Source organism: Palaemon carinicauda, chromosome 18, assembly GCF_036898095.1.
Source record: "Palaemon carinicauda isolate YSFRI2023 chromosome 18, ASM3689809v2, whole genome shotgun sequence".
Lineage (NCBI taxonomy): Eukaryota > Metazoa > Arthropoda > Malacostraca > Decapoda > Palaemonidae > Palaemon > Palaemon carinicauda.
The window spans coordinates 17,134,267-17,147,786 of record NC_090742.1 but is presented as its reverse complement, the minus strand read 5'-3'; the positions used below and the strand labels follow the sequence as shown (position 1 = coordinate 17,147,786).

At 35.2% G+C, this 13,520-nt stretch overlaps 2 protein-coding genes across 5 annotated transcripts in view; one reads left to right on the top strand and one right to left on the bottom strand.

The window, feature by feature from the left end:
• LOC137657631 (neurofilament medium polypeptide-like) overlaps positions 1-11,261 on the top strand; it is a 71,785-nt gene extending 60,524 nt beyond the window's left edge. For all 4 annotated transcript variants that reach the window (XM_068392012.1, XM_068392014.1, XM_068392013.1 and 1 more), the window contains exons 9-10: positions 3,397-3,598; positions 5,769-11,261. In XM_068392012.1, the coding sequence (XP_068248113.1) occupies positions 3,397-3,598; positions 5,769-5,999 (433 nt within the window). In that variant the 3' untranslated portion in view covers positions 6,000-11,261. The remainder of the gene's footprint in view (positions 1-3,396; positions 3,599-5,768) is intronic.
• Positions 11,262-11,731: 470 nt separating this feature from the next.
• The window catches only part of LOC137657632 (charged multivesicular body protein 7-like), a 76,994-nt gene continuing 75,205 nt past the window's right edge, over positions 11,732-13,520 (bottom strand). Inside the window, exon 10 of the mRNA XM_068392017.1 lies at positions 11,732-12,652. Within this exon, the coding sequence (XP_068248118.1) occupies positions 12,564-12,652 (89 nt within the window). The 3' untranslated portion in view covers positions 11,732-12,563. The remainder of the gene's footprint in view (positions 12,653-13,520) is intronic.

The window sequence follows — 13,520 nt, the reverse complement described above, 5'->3', positions numbered from 1 at the left end:
ACCTCCTCACCTGGTCAAAAGGTCTAGACATATCACTAGTAACGAGGTTCATCCAAGGCAACTTGAATGTCATGGCAGATTGTCTCAGTCGGAAGGGACAAATAATTCCAACAGAATGGACCCTCCACAAGGATGTATGCAAGAGACTTTGGGCCACCTGGGGCCAGCCAACCATAGATCTCTTCGCAACCTCGATGACCAAGAGGCTCCCAATATTTTGCTCACCAATCCCGGACCCAGCAGCAGTTCATATAGATGCCTTTCTACTAGATTGGTCACATCTAGATCTATATGCATTCCCTCCGTTCAAGATTGTCAACAAGGTACTGCAGAAGTTCGCCTCTCACGAAGGGACAAGGTTGACGCTAGTTGCTTCCCTCTGGCCCGCGAGAGAATGGTTCACCGAGGTACTTCGATGGCTAGTAGACGTTCCCAGAACACTTCCCCTAAGGGTGGACCTTCTACGTCAGCCACGCATAAAGAAGGTACACCAAGGCCTCCACGCTCTTCGTCTGACTGCCTTCAGACTATCGAAAGACTCCCGAGAGCTAGAGGCTTTTCGAAGGAGGCAGCCAGAGTGATTGCTAGAGCAAGGAGAACATCCACCCTTAGAGTCTACCAATCGAAGTGGGAAATCTTCCGAAACTGGTGCAAGTCAGTATCCATATCCTCGACCAGTACCTCTGTAACTCAAATAGCTGACTTCCTCTTATATCTGAGGAAAGAACGATCTCTTTCAGCTCCCACTATCAAGGGTTACAGAAGCATGTTGGCATCAGTCTTCCGTCACAGAGGCTTAGATCTTTCCAACAATAAAGATCTACAGGACCTCCTTAAGTCTTTTGAGACCACGAAGGAGCGTCGTTTGGTTACACCTGGTTGGAATTTAGACGTGGTACTAAGATTCCTTATGTCAGACAGGTTCGAACCGCTACAATCAGCCTCCCTGAAAGATCTCACCTTAAAGACTCTTTTCCTGGTATGCTTAGCCACAGCTAAAAGAGTCAGTGAGATTCATGCCTTCAGCAAGAACATCGGATTCTCATCCGAAACGGCTACATGTTCTACAACTTGGTTTTCTAGCCAAAAACGAGCTGCCTTCTCGGCCTTGGCCAATATCGTTCGATATTCCAAACTTATCGTATGGTTGGAAATGAACTAGAAAGAGTCTTATGTCCTGTAAGAGCTCTTAAGTTCTATTTAAAACGAACTAAACCTTTACGAGGCCCGTCTGAAGCTTTATGGTGTTCAGTTAAGAAACCATCTTTGCCTATGTCAAAGAATGCTTTATCCTATTTTATCAGACTGTTAATACGAGAAGCTCATTCCCATCTGAATGAGGAAGACCAAGCTTAGCTGAAGGTAAGGACACACGAAGTTAGAGCTGTCGCAACTTCCGTGGCCTTTAAACAAAATAGATCTCTGCAAAGTATAATCGACGCAACCTATTGGAAAAGCAAGTCAGTGTTCGCGTCTTGTTATCTTTAGAATGTCCAGTCTCTTTACGAGAACTGCTACACTCTGGGACCATTCGTAGCAACGAGTGCAGTAGTGGGTGAGGGCTCAACCACTACAATTCCCTAATTCCATAACCTTTTTAATCTTTCTCTTGAAATGTTTTTATTGCTGTTTTTGGGTTGTCCGGAAGGCTAAGAAGCCTTTCGCATCCTACTTGATTTGGCGGGTGGTCAAAGTCATTTCTTGAGAAGCGCCTAGATTAGAGGTTTTGATGAGGTCCTGTTGTATGGGTTGCAACCCTTGATACTTCAGATCCTAGGGGTCGCTCAGCATCCTAAGAGGATCGCGAGGCTCCGTAAGGAAGACGTACTTAAAAAGGCAGAGTAATTGTTCAAGTCGACTTCCTTACCAGGTACTTATTTATTTTATGTTTGTTATTTTGAATAACTGCTAAAATGAAATACAAAATACTTAGCTCATAATAATGTAAACAAGTAATGCTGGTCTCTACCCACCCCCCTGGGTGTGAATCAGCTTATATAATCACCGGCTAAGTTTAATATTGAAAAATGTTATTTTTATTAATAAAATAAATTTTTGAATATACTTACCCGGTGATTATATATTAAAGGACCCTCCCTTCCTCCCCAATAGAGACCCAGTGGACCGAGGAGAAAATTGGTTCTGTGTTTACATTGAGTACTGAGTACCTGCTCGACAGATGGCGCTGTTGATGTACACCCCCTACCTGCATAGCGATCGCTGGCGTATTTTGAACGTAGAGTTTTCTGTCGAGCAACAGAGTTGCAGCTTATATAATCACCGGGTAAGTATATTCAAAAATTTATTTTATTAATAAAAATAACATTTTAATAAGCTTGACTATTTTCACATGACCTGCCATCATATAGAACATAATTTGGTCATGCGACTTTATTTCACCTTTTCAGTTTTCTATTCATTTTAGTAAAATTTGAAGGTTTATACATTCTTATATATGTATATTCCCTAAATTTAAAGAAAATTCTTATGAATTCCTAATTTTACTATTGCATATTTTATAAAAGACGGGCAACCAAAGTCCACAGATTGGACTCTTCTATGGTAAAATATTGAGCTGCAATAAGGTGATCTTTATTCCATTCTAAGGAATAATATGTCACTATAATGTTGATACTTCGATGCCACCCAGTATTAATTTGCCAGTTGGGAATGTTCCAGTTCATCTGGAATGTAGTAGCAGAGCATATGTTATACATAATTTTGCATTGTAATGTTTAGAAAATGACTATTTTTAAAAGTTTTAAGGTTAATGTTTGATTGAATATTGAAGAGTACTGTAACTGGTTCATAAAGTTAGGCATATTATTTTTATGTTGCATTTTATTATTATTATTATTATTATTACTTGCTAAGCTACAACTCTAGTTGGAAAAGCAGGATGCTAAAAGTGATTGAGACCTTAATGTTTTCCCAGTAACTTATTGTTGATATAAGTTTTTTAATTCTTACTAAGGATATTAATAGCCTGATTTTGACACCGAGAAGCATACTATATGTGCTTAATGTAACTCTTTGAAATATAAAATTTTGAAGTGATAAATCTCATTTGTTATATTGTACAGTATTTTTATTAGGAAAATTCAAAATCCATTTAGTTACTGCTGAATAATTCTTTGCTAAATACAGAATTTTCATCAGGGTAAGTTATTGTAGTGATAGCATACAACAGTATTAAATCAATCTACCAGATTGCTGTTATCAGTAACAGCATTATTTTACTATGGATGGCGAAGGTGATAAAAATGTGTAGATATATTTTTATGATATAAAATTGTGTATTTTCAACATTTGTTTGATTATATTTTTATTGAATGATCTCTGGATGCTGTTCAACTAGATGCATGTCATTGTTTCATGCCATTAACTTATTTTTAGATGTCCTCTCAAATGCAATGCTCGCATCAGTGAAGAAGAGCGTCAGAAGATATTTGCAGAATACTGGGGCCTGGCAGATTATAACCTCCAGAGAGAATATCTTGCTGCACACATGCAGCGTGAAGAAAAACTTGGTCCAAGTGGCCTCTTACGTACTGTGATACTTTATTTTCTTACCCAGGGAAAGGATAAGAAACTGCAGGTAAGTAATGTTTTATGATTATGTAACTATATTCTGCAAACTTTTTTATTGCTTAGGTGACCTGTTCTATGACATTTAATATTGCAGTTTTAGTGGTTTAATTGAGAATTTTTTCAGTTGGAATTACATTTTGTTAAATGGCATTTGTTGGCTATTTATAAATTTTACTAGATGGGCTTTTAAGAATTTCTATTTTTTTACAAAATAAAGCTTTTGTGGTCCTATTCAAGTTTTTCTCCTTCAAGGAGTAATGATTTTGGAAATTAAATGCTGTAATTTTCCAGAATTTGCCATGATTTTTTTTTTCAGGAATAAAATAATGTATTCACCTATAGCGTAGACTTCTCAGTGGTTACACTTGTTATAATCTCAGCATTTTAATTTTTATAACTCCTGGTGCTATTCATGCAGAGCATCCTTTCCAGAATTAGTTTGTTTTGCATTAGTTTAGGATTTAAATGCTTGAAGATTCCACAATTTTTTATTATGGTATTGAATGTAATGTTGTGCTAATCTAGAATGCATTCAATCATATACTTTGGTATGCTGTATTTGTTCCTAAGCGTATACAAACTTTTTGTCCTTTAAAATATGAAATGTTTACAGCAAAGCTGCAACGGCCCTGGAAATAAATTTACTAGTTTGACAATTGAATAGTATATCATCCCTTCCCTTCAAAAGGGATGATAGAGTATTCACTTGTCAAACTAGTTGATCTGGTGCTTTGAAATGCTTTATTGTAGTAACCATTTACTCGTTGTGAAGAGTCACACACTTGTTGTGAGTTATCCTCTTCTGAACTTTCTGATCCATCACCCTTTCTCATTCGACAGCGTTTATGGACAAACCTTCAGATGCAGCTGCATATGCCTTGGGGATTCATGAGGAAAAAGGTCACAGGCCTTCTCTAGGCCCCGATGAGGACCACTTGTAACTTCTTCCACTCAGAAAAATACTGTGCATTCACAGCCCTTTCAAAGCCCCCAAACTGACTAGTTTAGGAAGGGAAGCTGACAAGAGATAGAGGGGGGATGCTTGTGTTCTTGATGCAAATAGAGGATGCCTGGCATGCCATTGGGTAACCTGGCAAAGGAACAGGGCCGAACCTTAGGTAGTGAGTGTGTTTGTGGACGGTTATGTACTGCCTTTCTGCATCTCAGGCTTATGTGTGAGCAAATCTGTTAGCACTGGCAGGACCAAAAAAAGAGATGTCTAGCAACACAATCTCTTTGGGTTTGTGAGACAATCTGCTGAGAGGGTCAAGGTACCAGCAGGGGTATAGTACCAACCCTATTCTTCAAGAGGAACCTTTCAGTCGGCTAGGTGTTGAAAGCTGGGGTTTGGAAATGCCAAACCTACAGCAGTATTCCAACAAGTCCAATTTACTCCTTTGTTCTTGGCTCTCTTTCATTTTTCTGTCTCCTTTCTGTGGATGAAAACCATTACTCGCTGTTTTCTGTCCCCTCTCTGGGGATCAAAAATTTTATGTGCTAGATTTGACTTGATGCTGGTAAATTACACTTTTGAGATCCATAGATCCATTGTTTATATCTAAAGTATCTCCCTCATCCACCCTAACAAAGGGGGAGGATGTATACTAACCCATGATCATCATACGTTAGGTATATTATTCCGGACTGATATCCCTTTCTGTGATCCATCATTTGACCACGTACAAATCATCTTGGTCAGGCCAGACCCTATCAGTCTACTTATCCCTATGATAGACAGAGGTTGCTGGAATCATCTCCTTCCCTCCCGTACAGGACCGAATAGATTGACATTTCCAGGGAAGAAAAAGAACCAACCAGTTCTGTGAACTTATGACCCAGCAATCACTGAGAGTCTCCTTAATTAAAGGATGAAATGTTTGTATGTGCGTAGGAACAAATAACATTTTAAAAGCAATTTGTATTTTTCCCAGGAATACAAACCTCAGTCCTTTAAAGTTGAATTTCCCACCTCAATCACCCCTACCAGTTCTTGTTAATGATTTCAATGGCCGTTTTAGCTCCGAACATGTATGTATTTAAAGGACTTGGATTGTATTGCTAGGAAAAATGAATTACTATTAAAATTTGTCATACAGGTATTGTATTATAAGTCCACTGGCTTTATAACTATATTGATATTTAGATCTGATTTTTATTTGTTTCTTAAATCATTTCAGGTATGTAGGCAGTTCTTCCTGAAGACATTAGATGTTTCAGAGAAAGCCTCCAGAATTGTTCTTGAGAAGATGGTGCGAGGTGAGCTGGGTAGTGACAGTGGAGCCACATCTCCTCTTGGTATAATCCGTCCATTATCTGCACAGGGGGAAACGCAAGAATCTGCTAAAGAAAATGATACTAGTAACATAAGCATTGACGAATGTGAAGTCAAAAGTGAAGGATCTTCGTGAACTCTGTTGGGAATATAGAGTGATGTATTGGACCATTTATAAGAAAGAAAATATTTTTACAGATTAGGAATGTATCTATTGTATTATTCCCTCAATGTTTGGAAGAAAGGTATTTCAAATTTAATTTTAGTCTTGTAGAATCTAAAATCATATTTGGTTCATGTAGCATACATGCATAACTTCTAAGCTATGAAGAACTGGGGAAAATGCCAATTTTGCATTTGTTTTTTCCTTTGGGTTTTACTTTTTTTTACAAATATTCCCTCAAAACCAGTACGGTAGGGATCAAGAAAATACAAAAACTCCTAAAGTGATAAATTAATGTTTTATTTTCAAAGTTAGGAACCTTGTTGCTTCTTTTCTTGAAAAGTTTTTTTTTTTTTATTTAATTCCCCTTTTGAATCCCTCCATCATGATTTGTAGCTATTTGTAGTTAACATCCCAGTGTTCTCCACTTGTGTGAAATTAGTTGTTACCTTAATTGCACCTTTCATTTGTAGGAGTAGTGTAACTGAGATCAAATGTAACCAGAGCAATAATTGATAAGTTAATCTTATTACTGATGCAAACCAGTGCACAGTAGCAGGCACGTAGACCCTTTGTGTACAAGTAGAAAGAGCTCATCCTTGCTTCTTCCCTTCATGCATTGATATCTTTGCATGTGAACAAATTAAGAATCCTTTTTTATGTTACATTGTGCAATGTCTTTTCCTTTTCACTGGGATTCTCGTGTCCTTTGTATTTATTTTTTATGTATGTTTTGAATTACAGTACTGTATATTACACAGTAGTTTACATCGACAAGGTATTTTGGGAATTCGCAGACAAAAGAATATTCATTTTGGTGAAATTCAGAAAATTATTCCTTTGATTGTATGCCATTTATTCACATTTTCTATGAAATATGTTTGTGAAAATGTGCATTGTTTGTTATAAAAATGAGAAATTCACGTAAGTTGATTGACATTGCTTAAGGCATGGTTGAAGTATTTGTCGAGTTGACAACTTTTGGGTGAGAGTAACATTTCCTCCTTGCCACTAGAATGTTTTGAATGAATATACATTATACCAATAATTATTTCCTTGTTTTATCATTTTTGTTTTATGGATGTGATGATTACTACTTCTAATTAAGTTCATATATAAGTACAGTAACAGTGTATTGGGAAAAGGCACTCATTCTCTTTTGAATGGTAAGATGGTAATCAATTAGGTTTTGCATCCATGAAGGTACCTTAATACCTTGACGGTTGACGATATAATTAACTGAAGATTTTATTTCAAAACATATTCCAAAATATCCTTGTGGAATTCTTGAATTTAGTTCTATGCTGTGATTGTATTTGTTTTCTCTTTTAGTATTGTTTGCCAGGTATAAGGTTATGTAATGAGCTATAGAGATAGAAATATTTCTTTTCATAGGTTCTGATCTTTAAAGGTAGTTAAGGGTTTATATATAATGTTTATGAATTACAAATTTGGATTGAGATCATAGTGCATGATTTGATATACCTTGTATCTTTCATGTGACACTATGTTTTAAATCTCTGAAGTTTTGGGAGAGGGTTTTGATGATAATACTTTGGTAGTGTAGCTGAATATAATTTTTGTTGAATTAAAGAATAATCTTAATTTCGGCAGTCTTATTTTGGTGTAGTTCAAACACTATGGTAGTTTTACTTATCTTATAGGAAGGGCAGTCATTAGTTTTGGTAGATTTAATTATCTTATAGCAAGGGCAGTCATTAATTTTAATGTAGGGTCATCTTCAGAATAATTGAGATGTAGTGCTGAAGTGTGCTGGATTGAAGAAGTGTGTAAATACATGTACAATTTTCATACATACTTCATCTGATATTCTTGTACAGTCTCTCCAAGATCTTTTTGCTTCTTTAATATTCTCAACTATCTAACTGCTAAACTGTAGTTTTTAAATATTTTTTTTTCTTTTAATTGCTTACTTTATATGCAATTTATTTTTCCCAAGAGAAAAGTGGAACACTAGGGCCATATTTTTCTCTACCCGTATACAAAAATATTTTGATGGGTAGTACGGTAAGGAAAACTTTTCCTTTGGAGTCTTAGTTTTTTCATGTTTCTTTGCCCAAATTTTTATTTCTTTTGGTTTCATTGGTGGAGGTGAAGCTTGCTTGTTAGTAGTGTAGTACTGGCAATAACTCCCTTTAGTTTGTAGTAGTTCCTGAGATTCCATCTTATCCATTTGTCATAAGTTATGAGAGTACACTACTATAAATAGAATTAACCCTTTTACCCCCAATGCTATTTGGAGCTTTCCAACCCTTAACCCCCAGGCGTTTTTCTTTTTCAAGCACGTTTTAGAATATTTTTTTTTTTAGATTGAGCTGACAGCGTTAATTTTCGTCATAGAGAGGTCAGGTTGGTCTCATTATTTTGGAAAATGCCTGAAGTTTCTCAAAGTTATCAAAAATATGCAAAAAAAAAAAAAAAAAAAAATGCAAATATCAGTTTTTTACAAGGACATACTGGTATGTCCATGGGGGTTAAGGGATGAGTTTTGTGAAACGTACCAGTACATTCATTGGGGGTAGAAGGGTTAATAGATAATTTTAGTACACATTTTCCACTGAACAAGTCAGGATAAACATTAATTTCATGAAGTTTATATAGCTCATTGTGGTACAGTATCTTCAAATTTTCTTCCACATATTTGGACCTATTTTGTTATAAAATATTCATTTGGGTTACTTTTAGCTAACTGTAGGTCAGATTTTGTAGAATAAAGCATAATGCTTGTGCTGTTGCTGACACTATTGAGGGATTCAGTAAAGGTTTTGCATATAATATAACTGGGTAACTGGTAATTCTTATGGATATCTTGCAAATGAGCATATGTAAGGCAGATATACTAAGAAGAATTCTTGTTTGATTAATACATTTAAGTAGATAAAAAAATGCATTAACAGGTGGAGGATCTGTGCGAAAGTACATCAATATGTGAAGTGTTCCTTAGAAAGGGAAAGCAATGTTATTTTTCATTCTAGAACTTTAGTTTGACATTTTTGAAAAAGTTTTTTTTTTTTTTAACATAAATTTTAGTTTCCTGATTACATAACAGACCTCATTGCTCTGTTTTAAAATGATTTTTCCTTATCTATGGTGTAGAAGTTTTAGAAGCTGGTTATTAATTTGGATTTCCTAAATTTATTACTTTGAAGGCAAAATTTGTCAAGTATTTTTTTTTTAATATATGTATGCAAACATTGCCATATTTGAGGATGGTTTGGATGTGTCCTTATGACTACAAGGATAAGCAGTTTTTCCTTCATAAACATGAATGCAAAGTGATAGGAATGTGTTGGAAAAATTGCTGAAAAATTTTTTCCCTCTAGATTTATTTGACAAAATTTACCCCCCTTAGCATTGAAAAATAAGGCTTGAAGTACCAGCGTTAGGAATTATGTCTTCAAGGTTTAGGCTGTGAATTGTAATACTTTAGTGGAAGTTGAATCAATGTATCATGTTGCTGAAAATACTATTTTTGTTTGAGTTTCCAAAGTTCATGGATAAATAACATTATAAGTTCAAAATTTGTTTTGTTATAAATTACTTTTGACTGATGCTTGTTGAAATATTCTCATCACTATACAAAATGCTTAGTATGAATTGGCATGATACTGATAATGGACTAGTTTTGTGGTTACAGAATGTTTTCAGATTGTTCTTTGGTATGTTATAGTTATCATTTAGTGAAAAAGTAATGCTTGTTTATTAACTGTCGTTTTAGGGGTCAAGATGAAGTGTAATTAGAGGTCTATAGTAACATTCCTTTTTTGCAAATTGCAGTTACTTATTGATTTCATGGATGATGAGAAAAAATTGCTAACACAAAGTTTATTTATGCAGATAGTTGCACAATTAAAGAGCACACACTCCAGAAAGGTCATTACTCTGTCAAGAAAAAAAAAAGAAGAAAAAAATTGAAAAGTAATGACATGGACAGTAGGGTAAGGGATGCACTAGTTGCCAAGTACTGTACTTTGAGCTTCATTATGAAAGGGCCTGGATTTTAGGAGTATGTTATATAATTGGATGTATTCTAATTATATTTATGATGTACTTGACAAAATGGTTGTATTACTTCATGTATATATATATTTTTAGCATAAAATTGCTCTTACATAAAACAGTAATGGAATCATAGGTTCTAATATTTTAGCTGTCTGGGACTTTATTAATAGAGTACTGCATTTGCATAGGTTTTTGTGTGTGTCTAGTCTGTTTTGATCTCAAGGTCTTAAGAAGCAGTCTCATTACACAATGTTTTAACAATAATTAAAACAGTTGTTGTTTTCTTTATAGAAACCATAGCATTATTCACATATTCAAATCTTAGTTGAAGAATAATATGTACATGTTGCAAATATTATGTGAATTTTTTTGAGAATTGCTTCCAGTGTATCTCCATTTTGATATTGCCTTTGTGCACCCAGGTCTCCCACCTTGCTACTCCATTTTTACTCCTTGAAGCTGCTTTTAGATATCTGTTAAATTTGGTACAGTAGCAGATTCCTTGGTGTATTTCTATCAAGCTTGTTAAATTATGTGGCTTGTGCCAACAAAGCAGAAATTTTAGGACTGTTTCATTAGAGCAATGTGGTTATACCTTTGCCTGGATTGTCCGATTTGTTGGGAAGTTTAGATTCCAATATCAGATGATTGAAACTATATTTATTGTAAATTGTTTGTACTCCTGTTACCTGTATATTAATTGTATTTAAATGCATGGATTATGAATTTTTGTTTTCAAATCAACAATATTAAAAGAAAGCATGACTGGTTATTGAGTAATTAGCTTGGTAATCTCAATATTTTGGCAACTCAATCTGTGTTTTGAGGAAAATATTTATCCTTGTTTGTAGATTTGGTTATGGGAGAGCTGAATGGCACTTTTAAGAAGCAGAATAATAAAAGAATTTGTTCAGTTTATAGGGTTGTACATGCAAAAAGCCAATGTACTTCTGGGAGGACTCATAAATACAATAATTTAGGTGATAGGACCTTCATAAATTATAAATACATTTCTTAATGATATTGTTTTTTTTTCTTCAATAAAATATTCTTAGAAGCTTCCTTCCAAGCAAAACATGCATATGAAGTATTTTAGATGTCAAAATACCCTTTCATTTCGGGGTGTTTAAAAGTTGTAAAATAGTAGTACAGTATTAGAATACTTGAGAATTTGAAGCACTAAACAACAGGGTTTGATAATAGAATAGTATTTATAAAAGATATTGCTAAATATATTTCTAAAGATGAATATGGGCACTGTATATTCATAAATAAGGAACCTTAGTTAACCTGGTAATTGCAAGATTGTGATGCCACGTTTACTCATGCTAAATTCTGAACTTTATTTACAGTGCTTTGAATTACAGATATGTTACTGTGGTGTTTTTACCAGTGATTTCATAATCCTGTCATGTATTGCAAGTTCATGTAGCACTGCACATTTGTTGTCATGAAGCCGCACTTTCCACAGTTTGCATTCCATATTGTACTGGTGTTTTCATTGTTTTGCACGGAGATGATTGTTTTCAGTGAAGACATGCATACCAAGAATGCACAATTTTCCATGTAATATAATTTTTATATAGACATGCAATTACAGTGCAGTACCGTACTGTATTTAGATACGTATATGCAGTTTTGTGGGTTATGCATATAACCAACCAGAATAAAAAAATACTTGAGACGTAAAACTTGGTTTTATTTTTAATTATTACTGTATTGAAAAATCTTTCAAATCATACAGTGGTTACTATAAGCTATTTAGTCAATTTAAGAAAGTTACTAATTAAAAATAAGTCGCAATCATTATGTGAACACTCCTACCAAATAAGTGACAACCTTAAAGTTAACACCTACCTAGTAAAGTTGATTGGGCACAAGCAAAATCATTCTTCATCCCCCCACCTTTTTTTTTTGTGAGGGGATGTAGTTTTCTGTTATTTAACTAACCTAAATTCATAAAATATATGCAGTGGCCTTTGGCTTAAAAACACCAGGTAAATTCTATAAATTTTCTTAATTAAAACCTAAATTTTACTGAAATGGATGGATAATTTGACCTTAAAGTCAAGTATAAAAAGTAAATGGAAGCACAATTATGCTAATTGTCATGAACATTACCCATGTCTGAAAGGCACATAATTAATATCTACTGGTCTGTAACCATCCAACAGCAAATCAAACTTAAAAACCAATAATTTTTACATAAGACTTCAACACTTGTTTCAAAGCCAGTAGTAAATGTTCCTTGAAACTATCAACTTGATTGGATAACTTGAATATCCTCCAGTCAGTTGTTCTGTACTGTACCTCCGACTGTATACCTTGACAGTAATTCATAATAATTATGATGCTTCAGTATGATCAACTTTTGATTTTGATAATCACATATTGCATGGCATATTGTATTAAAAATCAAGTGCTAGTTTTTACCCGATTACTAGAGAAATTAAATGTGTCAAAAATACTCAGTAACTTTTGCTAGCAGAAAATACTGAAATAAAAATTTACTCTTTAACTTAATGGTGGAGAATATGAAGGACCTGAAAGATCCTTGACTGATGCAAGAGGGTTCGTCTTAGGCACATCGGGAAGTCCAAGCCCTGAGGAAGAAACTTATCATGAATATTTTAGTATAGATAACAAAAGGTCAGTTTTCTTCCAAAATCTAAAACTGCAAAATACTATAAAACCTTGAGTAAACCTTTACAAACAGCAGTGCTTAACAGCTTATATCATCTAACTAGTTGTTCATTTATTGTCCACTGCAGCACCACTCGTATGACGGGAGATGAACGGCCTTACACCACAGCCCTAAGCTATATAGCCTAAATTCATTCGTACATACATATACCAAGGCACTTCCCCCAATTTTGGGTGGTAGCCGACATCAACAAAGAAACAAAAACAACAAGGGGACCTCTACTCTCTACGTTCCTCCCAGCCTATCAAGGGACTCAACTGAGTTCAGCTGGTACTGCTAGGGTGTCACAGCCCACTCTCCCACATTATCCACCACAGATGAAGCTTCAAAATACTGAATCCCCTACTACTGCTACCTCCGCGGTCATCTAAGGCATCGGAGGCAGCAGCAGGGCCTACCGGAACTGCGTCACAATCGCTCGCCATTCATTCCTATTTCTAGCACGCTCTCTTGCCTCGCTCACATCTATCCTGTCACCCAGAGCTTCCTTCACTCCATCCATCCACCCAAACCTTGGCCTTCCTCTCGTACTTCTCCCATCAACTCTTGCATTCATCACCTTCTTTAGCAGACAGCCATTTTCCATTCTCTCAACATGGCCAAACCACCTCAACACATTCATATCCACTCTAGCTGCTAACTCATTTCTTACACCCGTTCTCACCCTCACCACTTCGTTCCTAACCCTATCTACTCGAGATACACCAGCCATACTCCTTAGACACTTCATCTCAAACACATTCAATTTCTCTCTCTCCATCACTTTC